This window comes from Cydia splendana, chromosome Z (assembly GCF_910591565.1).
Source record: "Cydia splendana chromosome Z, ilCydSple1.2, whole genome shotgun sequence".
In the NCBI taxonomy this organism is placed as follows: domain Eukaryota; kingdom Metazoa; phylum Arthropoda; class Insecta; order Lepidoptera; family Tortricidae; genus Cydia; species Cydia splendana.
Window position 1 is genome coordinate 21,339,728 of NC_085987.1, and position 21,183 is coordinate 21,360,910.

Consider the following 21,183-nt stretch of genomic DNA (forward strand, 5'->3'; position numbering starts at 1 on the left):
GGTTTTATATTGATGTTTATTTATAAACCCTGCGTATATACTTGTTGTAATAAAAAAAAAGTACTTATTCTTCAATATGGTTTGTTTTACTGTTTATTCTTCAATATGGTTTGTTTTACTGTGTAGGTACAGTCAAGTGTAAAAATATGGGTGCATATAACTTCTCAAAAATATGTCCCATTGTTCTTAATTCGCTGTCATGCACCAATATTTTTTACATTTGACTGTACATTGATCAAGCTACCTACACGATAGACTGTTAGATGGTCTCAGTCGGAGAACCAGCGCTGGAAGTCGCCAGCAGCATACTGAGCTTTCACGGCACTTATATAAAAAGTTATGTTTTTCTGTTTTGCATAGTTTTCTCTTGTGTTTGTGCTTACGAATAAATGTGGCTTACCATCACAGAAGGGTCCTTATGCTTCAAGTACAATAAGGTCCTTTCCGTCTGAATTTCCAACAGATATTCTGATAAAAAGGTCCTTATAACACATGAAGCATAAGGACCCTTCTCTTATGGAAAGCCACATATCGTTTCTATTCTGTTCTTGTTTCCGTCGTACTTCGTGTCTTCGCATGCAGTGACTGAGTGCATCCAGGTGCCAAGAGAAGCAATTCCGCTTCGCTCTGTAGGATTATTCTATGCGAGCACTTACTTAAATTACAGTATTCCACAACTAAAGTTCGATGAATAAGAAAATTGTTCAATGTTTCAGTCTAGGTATCAAATATCGAGACGGACAAAGCGCTAAAAATATGCATACACGGCTTTATTGCCCATATTTTAACCCATTCACTGCCAACGTTTTCGTAGCGCAAAGCGCGCAGCCGCTTCCCGCTTTGTAGAGAAAGCGAAAAAAGACGAACAGAGAAGCCGTCGAGCTGGTTCCCGGCACTCGTTAAGGTAGTGTGTGTATATTTTTGGAACTGTCCGTATCGATATTTAATACCTTGACTGTGTACGAAATCCTTGAAGCGCAAGTCTGACTCGCACTGTTTTTCTTTTTGTTCATTAAGCGTATAGTCTGCTCGAGAAACTGAAAACGGTGAAAAATACTACTCGTAAAAATACGTGTGATACCTCATTAGATTCGTCATGATGCCTAGAAAAATGTATTCGAAGAGTGTATTAGCACACAAAATATATCAAAAGTTATAAGTAATAAAAATTAAAAAAAAAGTAGATATTTTTTATTTTTCCAATATCTCAAAAAGTATTTATATTTAAGAAACCAAGATTAAAAGAGGAGGATATTTCCAATAAACCATTCTATACTTGCAGAACTGTATATTCATTATTTATACTTTTTATTCAACACTGAACACGGCCCTCCGCGCCTCATTTTCGGTAAACGCGCGCGGCGTGAAAAAGCGATTACGTAACATTAAATATAATTTTAAAGGTATCAAATATTCATAGAAAAATTTAAAAAAAATGGTGTACTTATTTAAAACATGTCAACAAATGTACTACTTGTAGAAATTTATCTTAAATTTATTTTTTCAACAAGTTAGGCAATTGTTAATTAACAAAATTTTCTCGGACTTCCTTCTTTATAGAAAACGAAAAAAATTGTAAAATAACTATTGTAAAATTTTGTCGCTTTCTAGAGCCCTTCTCATATACATGCTTAATAAGATCACGTTATAAAAGTTCTGAAAAAAAAGTAGATAAATTTTATTTCCCGATTATCTCAAAAACTTCAAAAACTATTATTATATAAAAAACCAAAATTAATATTATAAAAGAGGAGGATATTTCCAATAAAACATTCAATCATGACGAATCTAATGAGGTATCACACGTATTTTTAGGATTTTTAGTATATCTATTTTTCACCGTTTTCAGTTTCTCGAGTATGTAGGTAACCTAAATCCTACCCGAAATGCATGGGACTAATAAATCAGGATTCTCCAAACGACGGCCTTAGAAGCAATCGAGCCGTGGCCCACGGGTCAACAATTTGGAAACCCCTGGTTTAATGATATAGGAATTTATTAGTGTTGTATGACCTTGTATTAAAAATCCAAACATCTACTGTACACTACATTTTTATCTTAAATATGGCCAGCGAAGTCAGTGCAGCCTTGGCTCGGCGATCCCATAGGATTAGCAAAATTTGTTATAATTTTGCGTACACTTCACTGAAAAGAAAGACATTTGATTTGAGTACTTATTTGTTTTATTAACAAAACAATTATGACAATATATTGTTTATACAAATCGATAAAACATCAAAAATGACAGCTATAATTGTGTAGCACATAAGTAACAACATAGATATAATTTCAATATTTTAACAAATGGTAGGAAAGGAAAATTGCTGTAATCGTCGAAATCAGTTACAGTCAGCTGCAAAAGTAGATACGCGGGCAAGGTGTTTAAAAAGACCTGCACCCACTCTTATTCTTTTAACAATACAGCTTTGCTCAGTTCATATTGGACACCTCGCCCACCAGCTTATTTCTAACTGTACAAGAAAGACCATAACCACAAGCATCCTTGGCGCAGCGCCTGCGTCGCGGCTGGTCAACCAGATAACGTACGTAGAGTGAATGCAAAACCACGACTAACTAAATATTGCCTTTTGCTAAGCTGAGGATACCAAAACGTAAAAATTTGCTCGGATAATCTCTTAATGTTTATACTTATATGGTATACTAATTTAACATGTGCAGTTTCGTTCGTCATGTTTACTTTGTTTCACTGGAAACACTGAGAACGTCGGTATGTACTTCGCTAGTACATATTTAGCTACAATAAAAGCGTTTAATACTGGTAAGCTGAATGAGTAATGCGGTATTGTCTATGTCTTAGTTAGCTATGTAGCCGTTAGCTGCTATTACAAACCACTAGAGTGCGATCGTAATCTATTATGATCAGAATTCGCCTGTTAGGTAATGTGATGTACCTACTGCGTTCAACGAGCTGCTGATGGCGGATCACGCCTACGGAACATAACCTAATCGCATGCTCCTTACAATCACCTGCGATTACAATTAAAAACAAAAGTATTTTAACATGGAAGTGTCAACTCGACGATATCGATAGTTCATTTTCGACAACAACTTATGCTAATATTGCTTGAATAGTCCTGTAACTCTAATCGCCACGCCAAAAAATAACAAGAATATCGATAAATGATAAAAATTTCATTGTATAACGTTCCAATGTTTTACCATGTAACTATATGGTTTTGATCTAGACAACACTTCTGAATGTATATTGTAAAACTTAACATAGGTTACAACCTACTTAATTTCATTTTAATGTATTTTTTACAGTTTCAATATAATATTATGCGCTGTTTATTATTGTCAGGCAAATAAAAGGGGTAAAATATTGCACGATTAAGTAATTCCATAAAGAGGTTCTCTACACAGGAGACCCATAAACATATCAACAACAGACATATACATACAGTTTATACAAGGAATACTCTTTTTTTCATAATTTTAAATTACAGGTCGGTACTTCAGAAGAGTTTTTCTTTGTAATCGAAAGAGCTGAAGTTTAGCATAGTTTGAGTAGAGAGACCGCATAGTTAACAGCTGCCTACGCCTGCGACACACGGCGCACAGTGACTCCACGGTGTTTAATTAAAGTATGCTGTACCTATAGGTAAAGTCGATGAAATATATAGTGAGCCGATCTTGTTAAAACTTGTTCGATAGGTCGGCTCACTTTTTATTTCGTCAACCTTACAGCAGAACATGAAATAGCTTAAGAAAGGCGTAGACAGCTTATTTAAAATTGACGGCATAAGAAATGTACGCATTGGTTTGTTGTGTAGTTTGTTCGTCGCGCGCCCCCGCCCCGCCACCACCACCGGTAACAAGCAGGTGTATATTTACTCGTCGCCGGGGAACTTGACGACGGCGTCGTGGATGGCCTCGGCCACGTAGCGCACGTTGCCGGGGTTGAGGCCGCAGATGTTGATGCGGCCCGAGTTGAGCAGGTAGATGTGGTACTGCTCGATGAGGTGCTGCACCTGCCGCGGCGTCAGGCCCGTGTACGAGAACAGCCCGATCTGCTTCACGATGTGGTCCCAGGTGCCCGGCGTGCCCAGCCTGCCGGCAAACATGCCCTCTTTAATACTCGCCACTACTTCTACGATATATTTGTGAATAAATAAAGGCCCATTTACAGGGTGCGAGTTGCCCGTGCGGTTTAATATAGTAGACGACTGACGTGTCTGTTGTCATTCGATTATCGTAACAAAACTGTTAGCATTCAAATAAAACAATCTCCATCGCATCCAATTTTATTTACATAAACATGATGTACAAAGTACGAATGACGGACTTCTAAGGTATCAAACATAAACGAAATGTTTCAATTGAATTGAGAATCTCCTTTTAAATTTAAAGAAACCTTACTTGATGAGCTCGGCTCGCAGGGCTTCTCTCATCTGGATAACTCTCGACGACATCATCTTTATGTGTTCCCTCCTGCGAACATTGAAGTGCCATTTAGTGCAAGTGTATACACTTTTAGATATCATACCGAATCCGTATAATACATCAATCAATTTTACTTTACCGATAATAAAATAAATATTAGGGGACATCTTACACAGATCAACCCAGCCCCAAACTAAGCAAAGCTATATATTGTACTATGGCTGCTATTAGGCGACGATATACATACGTCTATAGATAAATACATACTTATATACTTACATAGAAATACACCCATGACTCAGGACCAAATATTTATGTTCATCACACAAATAAATGCCCATACCGGGATTCGAACCCAGGACCATCGGCTTCACAGGCAGTGTCACTACCCACTAGGCCTGACCGGTCGTCGATAATGCTTCAAAGAATCGGTAAGAATTAAAATATTTACCTAGTAAGTACGAAGAGTTATTGTTAAAATCAGGATTACTAAATATTGATGTGTTCCTTTTTCGAGGGAGTATGCGAGGCTCCTAGTTCCAAATCCAAACAATAGTTAGATTCTTATTTTAAGAAATGCGGTCTCTACAATGCATACCTGCATAGTTGCATATCGATTTACTTTAAAAAAAGTTCGTGATGATACCTATATATGATAAAGTATGTGTATTTTTATATGATATTTTATAATAAGATATAATTAAAAGTGTGGAGACCATTGATCGAAGAGCTGCTTGTCGCTGAGCACGGTGGCGACGATGCGCGCGCCGTGCGCGGGCGGGTTGGAGTAGCCGGCGCGCACCACCCACGTGAGCTGCGACTTCATGGCGGGCGCCAGCGCTGCGTCTGCCACCACCACCGCCAGGTTGCCCACGCGCTCGTCTGCACAAACGCAACCACACCGTCTTCAACATATAATCACTGAAACAACTGTCTGGTTGCCTGGCCAACTAATCTGAGGGCCTACCGCGAACCACGACCGACGTGTTGCCTCTCCGTCGCACTTTCGTACGTAAGTGTGACAAGGAGGTAACACGTCGAGCGTGGTTCGCGGTAGGCCCTCTGGGGCTGTTCACGGGCTGTGCCGTACAATCGTTTATAATTCGAAGAAAAGAGTAACATTTTGAATTATTATCTGCTTTTAATAGTTTTAATGATTGTGAGACTATGATAACCGATAGTATTATTAGTGCGCTGACACTTACTTTACTCTTTGACGTTGACCCAGACGATTTACTAGTTAGGTGGGGCGTGTTCTTGTAACGGTGCAAAGTAAAATTCGAAGGAAAACTCGCCCGATAATTATAAAAATATCTTATCATCACACATATAATATTAACACTGGATAGTTGGAAATATTAGATCGCGGTCCTGTTGAAATTTAGCCATTCACAATAACCGCTTCCATATACCTAAGTACATCAAGACAGGCATTTCGCAGTGAATTTACTGTATACTGTTCTCCTGGAATGTTGACGGAATTTTCATTCAGCACAGCCAAAGTAGAGCATAAAAATTAAAAAGTCATATAAAAGGGGTGTACTCACTATAGAGGCCGAAGTTCTTGGCGTAGGACTGCGCGCAGACGAGCTCGAATCCGCGCTGCACGAAGTAGCGCACGGCCCACGCGTCGCGGTCAAGGTCGCCCGACGCGAAGCCCTGGTACGCGCTGTCGAAGAACGGGAACAGCTTGCGCTCCTGCCCACACACACACCACCCCGCTCATTGTATTACAAGTATTACAACATATATGCGTCAGTAGTGAGCCGGCTACAACCAAACATTCAATAGGTAGCTATTTTTAGGGCTCCGTACCCAAAGGGTAAAACGGGACCCTATTACTAAGACTCCGCTGTCCGTCCGTCCGTCCGTCTGTCACCAGGCTGTATCTCACTAACCGTGATAGCTAGACAGTTACAGATGATGTATTTCTGTTGCCGCTCTAACAACAAATACTAAAAAATACGGAACCCTCGGTGGGCGAGTCCGACTCGCACTTCTCCGGTTTTTTAAGTAAGTTAGTCAAGGCCGGTTCCATTAAAAACCCAACATGTCAACTATTCCATTGTTATATATTATAAATAACTAATCTTAATAGGTAGGTAGTTATTAACATTTCTCAGCAAGGAATAACATCAAGTGGTATCTTTAATCACCTGATGATAATTTTAAGAAATATAATGTAATTAATAAATATATGGTATATGTATTTCCGGATTTCGCGGTTATAGCACTGTCGACATAAAACTATAATAACGGCATTGATTATGGAATTAACAAAATAGAGAAATTTCAGTCTGAAACGCTGATTTTATATATATAGCAAACCAGTGTTGGCCGAAAGTTAATGCAAATTGAAAACGCTGGCCATTAACCATTATAAATTGAATCGTAAACTGTAATCGTCCATTACGGTTTAAGGTTCAATTTATAATGGTTAATGGCCAACATTTTCAATTCGCATTAACTTTCGGCCAACACTGTAGCAAACGTTCAAACAGGCGCCTGAGGCGGCTAAGATATAAGGAGCCGTAGTATTACCTACCAATATTAAAAAACTTAAGTACTTATAATTAATAATATCTTGGAGACCGAGTTTGCTCGGAAAACATATAAACACTCAAAAATGCACGTTTTCCCAGAGATGAGATCTAGCTAGATCGATTTATCGCCCCCGAAAACCCCCATATAGCAAATTTCATGGAAATCGTTAGAGCCGTTTCCGAGATCCCCGATATATATATATAAACAAGAATTGCTCGTTTAAAGGTATTAGATAGATAGATAGATGCCAAAAAACAATATACTGCAATAGCCACAGAATTTTTGGAAGACTACTACGTATGTGTGTGTGTGTGTAATAATAGTTTAACCAAAACTTCGGTACGACTATATTAGTCTATCAGGTTATCGAACGAGCGAGCGAAGCGAACGAAGTTCTTACATTCGTCTTGGGACACGCGGCTGGCTAGGGGCACGTCCCGGCATTTCGATGTTTTTAAGCTGAACTATAAGAGGATAGTTTGATACTCAAGAACTTAAGTAAATTTGTTCCAATTTAAATGAAATTGGGTAAACGTGTAGTTGAGGGCATTATATTTTAGTCATTAAATTATGAGCAGGCTCGATCAAGGGGTTATTGAGCTAGAAGAGCTTAGAAGGCTAAAAAGCAATTTGTGAGGGGTCTTGCTATTCTGGTCATCTTTTTGCAAGAAAGTATGGTCGAGTTTGGTATCAAATGAAAGATCTCGGCTTGCACTTTTATAATATCGTTTTTAAATTTACCATTTTGAAATAATTAGCAAGATAAAAATAAACATAATATAGGTATTTGACATTTGACAGGAAATATTTCGGCTTACCAGTATCAGTTAAGGGCTTCACAGACCTTGTAATATATCCACGCGATTTTTGATCAGTTGCCGCCTATAGTGGGGCATAAAATAGTAGAAATTAAATAAATTGGAACTCTAACATTTCCATTCAATAGTCGGTCAAACAAGTTTGTCAGTAGAAAAAGGCGCGATATTCAAATTTTCTATGGGACGACAACCCTTCGCGCCTACATTTTTTAGCCGCTTTTTTCTACTGACGGAAATGGCTTGACAGACTATAAATTGTTGCCTTGTGTAAGCATTTTACGTCAAAAATGTGACAGCTACGTAGAAAGTGGCGCCCTCATTTATTAACCGACTTCCAAATCTCAAAAGGAGGAGATTCGATTGTGATTTTTTTTATGTTCGTTACTCCATATCTCCGTCATTGCTGGACCGATATTGAAATAGTACATTATTGTCGAGGCTCGGAAGTAGCTACTTGCAGGCTGAGGATTCGTATTAAACGGACGACCTTGGGAGTCCGTTTAATTGAATCCGAGGCCAGCAAGTAGCCTTCCAGCCGTCATATATTATAGTGCTTTTCTCAAAAATGGTGCAAGAAATATAAATATAATAGAAATATTTTACAAAAGCAACCTTCTTACGTATATCTTTGCCGCCTTTTTATTTTTTTTATTAAAAATGGAAGTGTATTTTTCTGCCAAAAATACGCCAACCTATTTGAGACAGCTAAATAGTCGCGGTACCAACATTATAATTATAAGTACTAATCATCTGTTTGGCTGTTTAATGGGCCTGTGCCTTCATTTGATATGGCCATTTAAATTTTTAAAAATTTTGGAACACGACAAATAATGGAATTTGTATGCAATTGCCGTCCCAAAACCGAGACTGCAATGTTTTTAACTTTTTAATTTTTGACTGACCATAAACTACGCGCTTCGCGACCAATTTTTTAAACGTCAAAGTCGACTTTGCCGTCCATTTCTGAGAAAATTATTTTTTTGATTGTATGTATATGCATACAGATTGGTCCCGTTTTTATCAAAAACCAGTTCTGATGATGGGATCCATCAGGAATCGAGGGAACTCCTCAAATCTTAAAGGCATACATATAGTGATTTATGTGTTTTATCAACAAATCAAGCATAATATATACATTCCTAAAAGTGATATTTGATGAAGTGGAACTACTGATGATGATCAGAACGGAACTCTTCAACGAAGCATAGTTCAGTTAAGCAAGTTAAGTTTTTAAGCCACATTTTTGTCAAGCTCGAGTTCTGATGATGGGATCCACTAGGAATCGAGGGAACTCCTCAAATCTTAAAGGCATGCGTACAGAAATTTTGGTATTTTCATCAGTAAATCAAGCATTTTCATTAAAAACTGTCGCATTTGATGAAGTGGAACTGCTGATGATGATCAGAACAGAACACTTCAATGACTACACGTTTGGCGATTTCGAATTTTGATTTTGACGGAGCTGGCCCTGGAGCCAGACCTGACCCGGATCCGGGCTCTTATCTGGACCTGAACCCGGACCTGGGCTTGGACCTGGACCAACACCTAGACCTCGACCTGGACCTGGTCCTGAACCCGGAACTGGACCCGAACCCGGACTCGGACCTTGACCCGGAAAACCACTGATACCTAAGCTAAATAAACCACTATGATTACCAACCATAAAATGTAGGTATAAAGTATAATGATGTCAAACCTACTAGCCCTTCCCGCTCAAACCCCCGTACACCGCACCGCACGCGCCGTTAAGTGGGTTAGGTTAGGTTTGAACTGCGATTTTCACAGAACCGAAAATTATGTACAATAATCTTTCACCGGCCCCCATAGAAGTGGGTTTTTTTTTCTTGAAAATTATTTTCTACTATTTTATGTCGAACTATACGAGTAAGTAGGTGCAACAAAGTCAATCGCTCTATATAATTTTTTGGCAAACCGCGATTTCTCAGTTTGGGGCGAACTACTAGTATAAGACCTTAAGATGACATTCGGATTGCGACTGCGACAGCTTTACTGCAGCAACGAAAAATGGGCGACGTTTCTGAGGATTTCCTTGAAATATTGCGTGCCGCATTCCTGTCAGAATTAGAATGTTCTGTGTACCGCTGGTGAAACAATGAAAAATTTCATACATATGTTAAAATAAATATAGGGCGGTCGGCAAAGCGCCGAGCGTGCACGCTCTGAGCGTGCGTTCCGCGGCCCTTGGGTAACGTGGCTCCGGTCGCAATGGGAATGTAGATGTGACACCGTGTACCTCGCAGACGTCGGCGATCTTCTCCCACTGCTCGTGCGTGGGGTCGATGCCGGTGGGGTTGTGCGCGCAGGCGTGCAGCAGCACGACCGAGTTCTCGGGCGCCGCGCGCAGGTCCTCCACCATGCCGTCGAAGTCGATGGTGCGCGTCTTCGCGTTCCAGTACCGGTACGTGCGCGGGTTCTCGAACCCGGCGCGCACGAACACCAGGTGGTGGTTCTCTGTACGATAAATACACGGATGGCATTAACAAACCATGAACAAGTTGACATTTTATCTATTTAACCCGGCTCGGCAAAAAATAAGACTGGCTTTTCTTTTTTATAAGCTTTTATTTAGTTTCACCTGACCGTTGTCTGTCAGTCTGTAATCAAATCTTGCAAGTTAAATTTGATCCACTTCCCGGTTTCCGATTGAGCTGAAATTTTGCATGCATGTATAAATCGGATGACAATGCAATATTATGGTACCATCGAGCTGATCTGACGCTGGAGACAGGAGGTGGCCATAGGAACTCTGTGATGAAACAACGCAACCTAATTGTGTTAGGGGTTTTTAGAATTGTCTCGATGAGTATTAGTTGTTTGTCGTAAGTAAAGTACAGTCAGCGATAAAAGCTTGTACCAAAAATGTAATTTTTGCCAAAAACTTATCATATATATAAAATTGAAAAACCAGAACGGGATAAAAAACGAGGGAAGAAGCGAGATGGCGCCTTACAAATTTATAAAAAAGTTTTTGACACGTTTCTCAAATACGACGCACGTATGATAAGAAAAAACTGTTCCAATCTATTATCTAAGTATGAGAATATAACTAGAGCATAAAAACTATCGCTTTCGATGCGTATTTAATTTACAATAAGCAAAAGAAATTTTCATAACATTCTTCATTTTACGACTATCGGCTATTTTCGGAAACTCTCTGTTGGTTTCGTTTCGAACTTCAAATAACCAAAATTATGTTTGTTATGTTGGTATGCAGTGATTTCGGCCTTTTTTACTCGAAGTAAAATAAAAAATGCTGTCAACCTCAACCTTTTACCTTAGTTTATGCCCATACGAGTGACATGCCATATAATGACTGATAATGATTTATCAATATCAATAGTAATTTGTATTTTGTTGTTTTAAATTTCTTTTTGAGTTATGTTATTCAGATTTACTTTCACAGCTTCGGCAAACAAATTCGTCCGGGGACCGGGCTGCCGAGATGGGCCTAAAATACAAAGTTGATATTAAGTTATAATGTAGGTAGATAAAATTTAAGTGCATGTTCAGATATTTTTGAGCGAAACGACCTGGTGAAAATAAGCAAACGTACAGTCAGCAGTCGGCCAAATATCGTAATATAACTCTGTTGCTATAGAAATAAGGATGTGTTCCGATATACTGGCGGAATACTGAGAGACAAAGGCTAAGCTTACATTGGCTCGGACATTTAGAGAGAATGGGAGAGGATCGTGCCGTGACGAGAGCGTACTTGGGACAACGAAATGGGAGACGCCCAATTGGACGTCATAGGTACCTACCGCTGGAACGACGTAGTTGCTCGAGATCTGCTTATCCTCGGCCATGGGGACCGAGAAACATGGTGTGATCTTTTCTCGGAGGCCAGGATTCACATAACCGTAGTAAGTAATGTTAGTATTCAGAAAGGGAAATGGGGAGTACGTACGTTTGTACCAAAAGGCGATTTATGGGCGGTGGTCGTCCATATTCGTCTTAAGGCGGAAATTAATCTAATGAACGTTTTTGCAATTAGGCTTATAAAAATAAATAATAATTTTATGTTGAAACGAGTTTTAAATAAATACTACGTAGATGAAAAATTATAATTTTGCCTTTTATCAAATCACATAATTTTTTCAGATATTTTGCGTATTAAGTTATCCAAATAACGGGTACAAATAAGAAATCCCTATCACCGTTATGAACCCTGCATGCAGGGTTGACACACTCTTTATTTCATTTCGCGAGCGGAGCTGCGGGCCCGTCTAGTTCTCTATAAACTTATTTCTTTTGATATCGAACAATCTCGCCTTAACAATCTACTCGTAATAAGTAGCTGTTTGTGGCGTCTATTAATATTTAAAGGATGAAATCGTTGATGTACCAGTGACAATAATTACAATTAGATAATATACTTACCAAAAAATCAAGATTCAGCCAATACGGCACTAAATATGTTCGTCGAAAATGGCAATACTATTGATAAATGGCAATATTAAACAAAGAGTTTAGTTATTAACTTATTATTTGTAGAAGAAGTGTAAAGTTGACAGCCGGACTAGATGGCGCTATACGGCGTCATATGTTTTGTGGTTACTGAATTATCTAACGACAACTTTTGAAAACCAGAACTATCGCACCAGGGTCCGGTACAGCAACATTTATTTCAGCTGTCAAATTTGAAGCGCCATATTTTCATAGACTTTATACCTGTTGTCTAGTAGTAGATAGTAGATATTTACCCCAAGTGGGCTGCGAGTAGTAGAAGGTGTTGTAGTTGAGGTGGCGGCGCAGGAACTCGGCGCCCACGCGCAGCCCGCCGGTGCCAGACAGCACTTGCACGCCGAAAGCCTGCCCAACCATACAATACTCGTACTCGTTAATATCAATAAATAATCAACATCTGTTATACCATGTTATACCTACCTATCAACTATTACTTACAAAGACTAAACCGCGTTAAAGTGTAATGTATAAATGTATCATACTTTTATGTAAATACGATTCGAAAAATATATTTTTTAACCCACATCATCAAAGGCAGTCTATCACAGGCCAATGCGAATTTTATTTATTCGGTTTGTTTCCGATATGATACTGATCTGTCACTGTCAAAAGTGACCTGTCGTCAACCACAAATCTGTATTCTCTCTGTTACTTGTACTTACAACAAATATGCTAAATAGCAAACACACTAATTCAAATATAGGTAGGTAGATTTATTTTTACGGGTGAATATTTTTCCTTGAAAAATCGTCTCACTCGCTCCCTCGCTTAATAGCTCAGCTCAGCGTCAAAATATGGCTCACTACTAGTGATGTACCGACTATTGATTTGGCCGACTAGCCGACCAATCGGCGCTCGGATGGCCGATTAGTCGGCCGGATCATTAGTTTCGGCTAAGTTCGGTGCTGATAACTTAAAAAACAATCGTTTTTCCCCCTTCGTCGCGCTATTCATCATATTATAGTAACGCTAATAAATAAAATAATATAAATAAAAGAACCTAAGGCTATTCATACGACAACAGCGGACATAAGAAAGCGACCACACGGTCAATAATTCGAAGAAAAGTTTTCGTAAGCACCCTAAATACGAATTTGGGTAAAATAAGTGAAAAGTTTATGGTAAATATTTGCTGTTTATTTATTTTTGCCCTGTTTGTCTGTCACTTATAAAGTGCCGACTAGTCGCCGACTAATCGCCGACTACAAATGAGGCCGGAGGCCGGAGTCGGCGACTAAGTCGGTACATCCCTACTCACTACCCGCTGCTCGCCAGCTTGCTTTTAGTTTCTAGCTCTACCCGTAGTTCTCTCAGGTCGACGTTCTAACAGACGCCTATAAGTTAAATATCGGTGGAATATTTAAAGAAGATTATCACATAATAGACTCACGCGTCCACTCGCAATCACAGGGTTGTCTTCGCCCAGCAGCATGGACACGGAGGCGTTGGAGAACTGGTCCAAACCTGTGCACAAACATCGTATAGGTATAAACGTAATCATATAGGTACCTAAGTAATTATCTACCTAAATAATATGTACGTGTTGATACACCGTGGGCTGGTGAAACCCCACAATTTTAACCACGCATTCCTGAGGTCATAAGGAGCTAAACATGTTACCTACTTATATGAGTTTTGGTCAAACATTACAACGAAAAAGTACTTAAAAGATTTTTTTAATTTACAAATAAAAAGATCGAGTTTACTTTAAAACTTTAATGTCTGTCACATAGTGGCAGCGTCGCAGCCAAAAAGGAGTTTACTAAGTTATTATAAAGAAAAAAATATCACAAGAAATCGGTCTTCATTTAGAGACATAAGTATATTGCTATACTTCAAAAAATTTGCATGACTTTTAGCCTCTAAATGCAGTCAAGAATACGCCAGCCCACGGTGTATATGAGCGTGGAAATATCTTAAGACATTATTGCATCACTTATTGTTATTATTCGATCAGTGTTTTATCGTAATCAGAACAGTAACGTAACGGTCTTATAATTCCAGCACCTAGGTATCAACATGTTTATGATTTGCTCATTATCAACATGGTTGTGATTATAGTTGTGTTATCTTCAATTACCATGGCCAAGACAACAGTATATGTTATCTACATAACCGCAATTCTGCAGTGTTATGAAAAGTCTTATCGACATATAATGCTCATGGCGTTTTCGGCTTGTAGGTTCGAGAGAGGGCGTTCCCACGTGACTGTTATATAACTAATTGGCGGCGAGTTTTGATTACTTTTTTCCATGAATTTTGAGATAAGTATGATGTGAGGCAGACCAAAAACAAGATGGCGGGAAGACTTGTACGCATTTTATCCGGATTGGCGGGGGGAAACGACAGGGTTTGACAGGAGGAAAGGAGGGGAGGCCTTTGCCCAGCAGTGGGACACTAAACAGCAAGGCCTGTTCACTTCCTAAGAAAGTTATGTCCCCAAATAATTGCGCATGTATGCGCCTGAAGCTTCTATGTGTGCTTTGGCCTCCTAGAAAAAGTTGCCAGTAATCAAAATAAAAACATTTTTCTACAGCAACATTGCTCCCAACTAAGATTTAAATTTTCACGAATTTTTTACATTATTAATCATAAAACGGAACTTAAAACACTTAAAACTTAACTACACGCGATTAAGTTTTATAATGAATATTTACTTCCAACTGTCTTTATCAATGTTCATAAAATATATGGATATTTTTTTTATTATGGTGGGTAGACGTATCTACCACGTCTACCCACCATAATAAAAAAAATATTTGTCGATGACTCTGTCCAACTGCTGTGGTTAAAGTTCATGATGAAAATTTTATTTATTAAATCTTTAAATAATAAATACAACGTAGCGGTACTACCACTTAAGACTCTGTAAGTCTGTACCTACATGGATTAGAGCAATGCACATAGGAAATGTGCTAAATGCGGAGCAACGGCTGTTGAAGATACATAATTATTTGAGTGAAACTCATAGCTTTAGTGGGTTCAGAAGGGACCGCGTCATAACGCACCTGGAAAGCGTATTAATTAACCGTGAAGAAATGTATGAATACAAGTTGGAAATCTGTGTAAGATGCCGTGTGTAAAGTGTAGTGTATCTGTGTGTGTAAAGTGTAATAGGTAGGCATGCCTAAAGTTATTTGTATTATACTGAAAACTTTGTGAATGCGCTTTATTAATGTCTATTTTTTTATTAAGTTATCAGGGTTTAATTTTCAGTGTATGTTTCTATATGTAAAACATTTTTTTAATAAATAAAATAATACAATGTTATAAACATAAATATGCCTTTTATTTAAATCAATTGATAATAACACAAACAAGGGGTAATATTTGCATCTTTCATATATTTCGTGATATGAAGATAACAAATATGTTTATCAACAGAATTACTACCTACTCGTATACCTACCAATACCCGCCAGGCTAAACCGGTTGTCAACTTTAGTTCCATTGGTACACAACGACGGCGCTACTAGTATAAACGTATAAACGGTTGGGGACATTTTTTGTATGGAGTTACCGTTCTTCTCCTAGTGAGTATTATATTCTTTGCTAAACAGCTAGGCTAACTAAAAAAAAATGAATTTATTAGGCAATAGCAAAAGGTACCCATTTTTATCAGAAAATAACACCATAATGTTCACATACAGTATTAATGCCACAAGTAGTCTCACACTGTTATGCCGGCTGTACACGCTCGGCGAGAGCCTCTCGCCGAGAGTCTCGGGCGAGAAGCTGTCGACGAGAGCACACCATGTACACACTCGTTGAATCATTTAAACCGCGGATGCCCGCCAAGTTGGACATAGAAACTGTACTCTACTAGGATTATTTACGTCATGCTCCCTGGAAACCCCACTGTCTGTTTTGTGATTTATTGAAACGTAATGCTGATGTACACAATATGTACTGAATTAGTACATACTTAAAAAAAATTGTACCTCAATAGATCGAGAGTACAATTAACTCAATTCGGACTTGCTGTAGAGCATCTCCCCAGCAACCCCAAAATTTCATTAAAGAAAATTCACATAAATACTTACTTTTTAGCAAAAAAGACGCCTAAAAAAATTGTACTGCAGTTTTTAACGTTGATTGAGTTAGCCATGGCTAGTTAAATTACCTAATTGTCGCCAGGACGCAAGCGTCTCCAGCAGACTTCTCAAACGTACGAAACTTTGTATTTTTATATAGGTACAATGAGATACACACATTTTATTTATGTTATGAACTTGGTTTCTGGTGAGAGTACCAATATTTTCTTATCAACCAGCAATGGTGTAGTTGCATTGATCATAAACGTATGTACTTATTTTTAGTCGTGCCTACGTGTTATTTATATGACGTTATTGAAGTATCTTGATAACGTTAAAACGAAGATTAGTAGGTACTTATAGGAGTTATAATTCATAAAACCATATTTTTTTATCTCATTTTTAATTGTTTAACGTAAAATATCACATAGGACAAGAAAACATAACAAACAAATCGATTGCAAAATTATTTTTAAGTTATCTTATTGACAAAATATCATCATCTAAACATAATATAAACCCATATAAACATTATCACCTAAACATATATAAAACTCGATTGACTTTTTGCATTTTTAATAAAATTAAATATTGATGTAAATAAGTATGTTTGATTGAAATGGTTTACCAAAATTTGTTTTATGTACAGTCGTCAGCAATAGTATGTTACACAACTAGGGCCGCAAAAATATATGACGCGCTCTTATTGCGCTCCAAATAAGAACGTGTCACATATTTTTGCGGCCCTAGTTGTGTAACATACTATTGCTGATGACTGTACCTTTGTCTTGAGATCATCATAGCAGTACCAGTAAGGTCCCGTTTTACAATGAGCTGTAAAATGACCAAGTCCTGTTGCAACTGTTGGAGGTACAAACTCAATAATTGACGCTAGGTCGTATCGTCTGTTGCTTTGCAGAACTAATGTTTTTGGCACTTCTTTTATAGTCACTGACTACAGTCACGACGACTTCAAATATAATATGATCCGATAAATTATAGGTCATCGTAACTGCGCCAAAAGATTGTTCGTTATTACACTTTGTATATTCATTGCTCAACATAGAGTTGGGTAGTTTTAGTTTTACGTTAAAAAATTAAAAATGAGATAAAAAATATGGTTTTATGAATTATAACTCCTATAAGTACCTACCTAGCAATAAAAATAAAAGTACCTAATCTTCGTTTTAACGTTATCAACATACTTCAATAATGTCATGTAAAAAACACGTAGGTACGACTAAAAATAAGTACATACGTTTATGATCAATGCAACTACACCATTGCTGGTTGACAAGAAAACATTGGAACTCTCACCAGAAACCAAGTTCATAACATAAATGAAATGTGTGTATCTCATTGTACCTATATAAAAATACAAAGTTTCGTATGTTTGAGAAGTCGGCTGGAGGCGCTTGCGTTCTGGCGACAATTAGGTAATTTAACTAGCCATGGCTAACTCGATCAACGTTAAAAACTGCAGTACAATGATTTTTAGGCGTCTTTTTTGCTAAAAAGTATGTATTTACGTGAATTTTCTTTAATTAAATTTTGGGGTTGCTGGGGAGATGCTCTACAGCAAGTCCGCATTGAGTTAATTGTACTCTCGATCTATTGAGGTACAATTTTTTTTAAGTATGTACTAATTCAGTACATATTGTGTACATCAGCATTACGTTTCAATAAATCACAAAACAGACAGTGGGGTTTCCAGGGAGCATGACGTGATTATTTAGGCCTATATCATAAAAAATCTTTATGTTTCACATCTTCTGGGTTCCATAGGACTGGTTCTATTTGGTAAAATTCTAAAAACTGCAATTCAGTCTCGTTGGACCACATTTTAACGGTCAGCCGTTAACCAAAACGCGTCTTTACAGAAACACACCGGGTAATTATTGATAATAATATTTAACATACATGTAGTGGTAATTTGCATTTGTGATGTCTACCCCCAATCTGTTCATAGATTTTGGTCGGGTAGATACACAAATCCCTGTTTTAACAATGAGTGTGTACATGCTCTTCCTCGCTGCCCTCGGGAGAGCAGCGAGACCCTTTGACTCGGCCGCAAAAAACCGACCGCAATCGGGGAACGGCGAGACGAGACAAGGAAGACCGAGAGAAGACGAGAGCAGTCTGTACACACTCGCTCTCGCTCTGTCTCGGGGTGTCTCGCCGAGAGTGTACAGCCGGCATTAGGTAATTTGTAAATAAATAGAGAAGACCTAATGTCTCCATACAGTCTCATCATTGTTGTAGGTGTGGCAATTTTGCATTTTGCTTTGAGTATCTGCATATATTGTGAAAACATTCACCTAACTTTAACCATTTATTTATGACTTACAAACTGAATGGCTCCTCTTCACGTTGGGCCAACGCCAACGCCAACGAGGGACGCATTTATGCGTTAGAGGGAGCAAGTGATATTGCTATCTCATTCTACCGCATGGCTGTGTCCCTCGTTGACGTTGGCGTTGGCCCAACGTGAAGAGGAGCCATTAAATTGGACTTACCATATCGCTGCCATAGGCACATAAGTAGATTTTTAAAGCATAATCAAAAAAACATTTTAGGCCTATTCCTATTTAAATGCACCATCTAGTGAGAACTTAGAGGAAATATTAACACTAGGTGGCGCTATTAAAGAACAATTTTGCCTAAAATGCTTTATACATTTGTAGAATGTTGAAGTATAAAATAATATAGGATGCAACTTAATATGGCAGCTCACCGGTGCATCATTTTACGAGTGGAATTTCACCTATGTGTGACCTTGCGCTCTTTGCAAGCGTTTCATAATGCGGTGTCTGTGTAGTTTGTGAGTTTTTGTTAGTGTTCGGTATTAGAACGTTTTTAGTTAAAGATTTGCCTATTGTTAGGTTTTTAAAGTCAGTATGGGTAAATTTTTTTTAGTTATTTCTTCCTTTATAAAACCCTGATTAGCAAGTTTAGCAACAGCTAGATAATAGCTAGATGGAACTTAATTTCTGCTTGATTCAGTGACATCATGACATAGACACCTATATTCTCAATTAGTATATGCGGAAGTATCCACTACCCGTACACGTAAATAAAAAAAAAAAACTTGATCTTGAAATTTTCTATAGACAAGCATTATTTTATTTGTAATGGTAAAGTTGTTTAACCTACAAATTAGCATGTTTGTAAGTTGTAACTCAACTAACTCAGCACATAAAGCAAATAGCATCCTGCCTCTCATTATAAATATTCACTCCTGTGTTACAGAATCCCATCACACTCAAGATTCTTACATTGCTCTTGAGCATACACATGCCACCATGGCCATCATGTTTTATTATAATAACATAATGTTTTCGTTGGAAATGCTTATTCGTGATTTCATTGGTAATTCATTAAATTTGTGTAGCATATTTTTCTCACGCAGCATTTTAGGCACAGACTATTTGTAGAACTTAAAAAATATCCAGCACTTGGCATGCTTCCAAAAGAGTTTTATTACTGTGAGACACAAGTAACAGGACACAACTTCACTCCACAAACTTCAACCTAGTTAATATAACATTCCAACACCGCAGCATATGTAATAAAACTAGCCAGGATGGCTCTAATTAAACATGATGACTGACTCATATTAATTAGTTTAAATTGTCACTCACCAAGTACAGGCAGGTATTCATGCAACAGGGTCTCATCAGCTGCCATCTGTTTTTCCACCTTTCGTACAACGGGGAGTACCCATGGTTTTCCATTTTCATCCCTATATGCTGAAAGCAGCACATACATAAATTAACACAATAATATATGACAACAATTTCCTGTAACACAGTTTGGGTCTTAAACGTAAGGTTGATGTATGAAATGTCATCAAATTTGGGTAGAACTACATATGTATGTAATATTTATTATTTTCACATCTACTAATATAGCGTTTCGCGTCGCGTTTAGGGCTTACTCTAATCAAAGGAATGTAGGTATACAAAAAGAAAAGTTAGAATACACCAGAGCAGAAATAAAACTGTATTGATGCATCAAATGGAATATGCATGTAAGATAAAACACAGCTGTACATGTGATCAGTTGATCACACATGTACATAGCTGTGTTGTTTGTATGGGGACAGAGAACCTAATTAACAAACAACTTAAGATAAATGTTAGCTCTGAACAAGTAAAGATAACTGTAAATTATTCTGATAATTTTTAGGTGTAAGTGAAATAAAGCTTAACTTTTAATTGCATAACAACGTGCGGAGGTTGTTAAACTGATATACAACATTTAGTTTATCATTTTCATTTAGTTCTACCTTTACCTACTTACTTGCAGCCGGCACCGGCTCTTTCATAAATATCTTCTGTTATGCCTCCACACATTTATTTCCTATTGTGCCATTATTTACATAAATTTAAAAATTAATAATGCACATGGTGCGTACGTACCGCCTATGGTCAGATTCACCTTGTTTTGAAACGAGTCATCAATAAACAATTTATTCTTCTGAAAAACCTCGATCGGTGGTCCCTGTTCGACCACTTGGAAGCGGGAAGTCATGTTTAGTATCTTTTATTTAAGATATATCTAGCACACACGCAGCCACTGAGACCTCCGGTGATACAAAACCGAAGCAGGATACTGTCTGTTTCAAAGCATATATTGCAAAATTGTGTAATTCTTATCAATTGACCTTTACCAATGTCATTTACGTCAAATATGTCATATGCTAGTAGGATTCGTTCTAATAGCCGTAACACACTACCGCACCGCACCAAGGTCATTGTGGGACGCACCGTAAGTAAGAGGGAGAAAGAGATATCGCTTTCTCCCTCTTACTTGGCTATAAAACCAAGCGCTTTTATGATTGCTGTTTTTTTTAAGGCCCCTGTACACAATGGGCCAGCGCCGGCCAGTCCAAG

General features: G+C 38.0%; 1 protein-coding gene across 2 annotated transcripts; it reads right to left on the reverse strand.

The window, feature by feature from the left end:
- Window positions 1-2,066: 2,066 nt before the first annotated feature.
- Window positions 2,067-20,944, reverse strand: LOC134804980 (aspartate aminotransferase, cytoplasmic). Of its 2 annotated transcripts, XM_063778271.1 has the most exons (10): window positions 20,710-20,944; window positions 19,930-20,037; window positions 13,645-13,718; window positions 12,491-12,599; window positions 10,021-10,238; window positions 5,952-6,102; window positions 5,121-5,286; window positions 4,381-4,452; window positions 3,856-4,071; window positions 2,067-2,145 (listed from the first exon to the last, which is right to left on the reverse strand). In XM_063778271.1, the coding sequence occupies exons 1-10, from the start codon at window positions 20,819-20,821 to the stop codon at window positions 2,124-2,126; spliced, it is 1,248 nt and encodes a 415-aa protein (XP_063634341.1). In that variant the 5' UTR covers window positions 20,822-20,944; the 3' UTR covers window positions 2,067-2,123. The 2 variants fall into 2 exon arrangements, with proteins under 2 accessions (XP_063634341.1, XP_063634342.1); XM_063778272.1 differs by lacking the exon at window positions 2,067-2,145 and having other exon boundaries at window positions 2,161-4,071; window positions 20,710-20,943.
- Window positions 20,945-21,183: the final 239 nt, after the last annotated feature.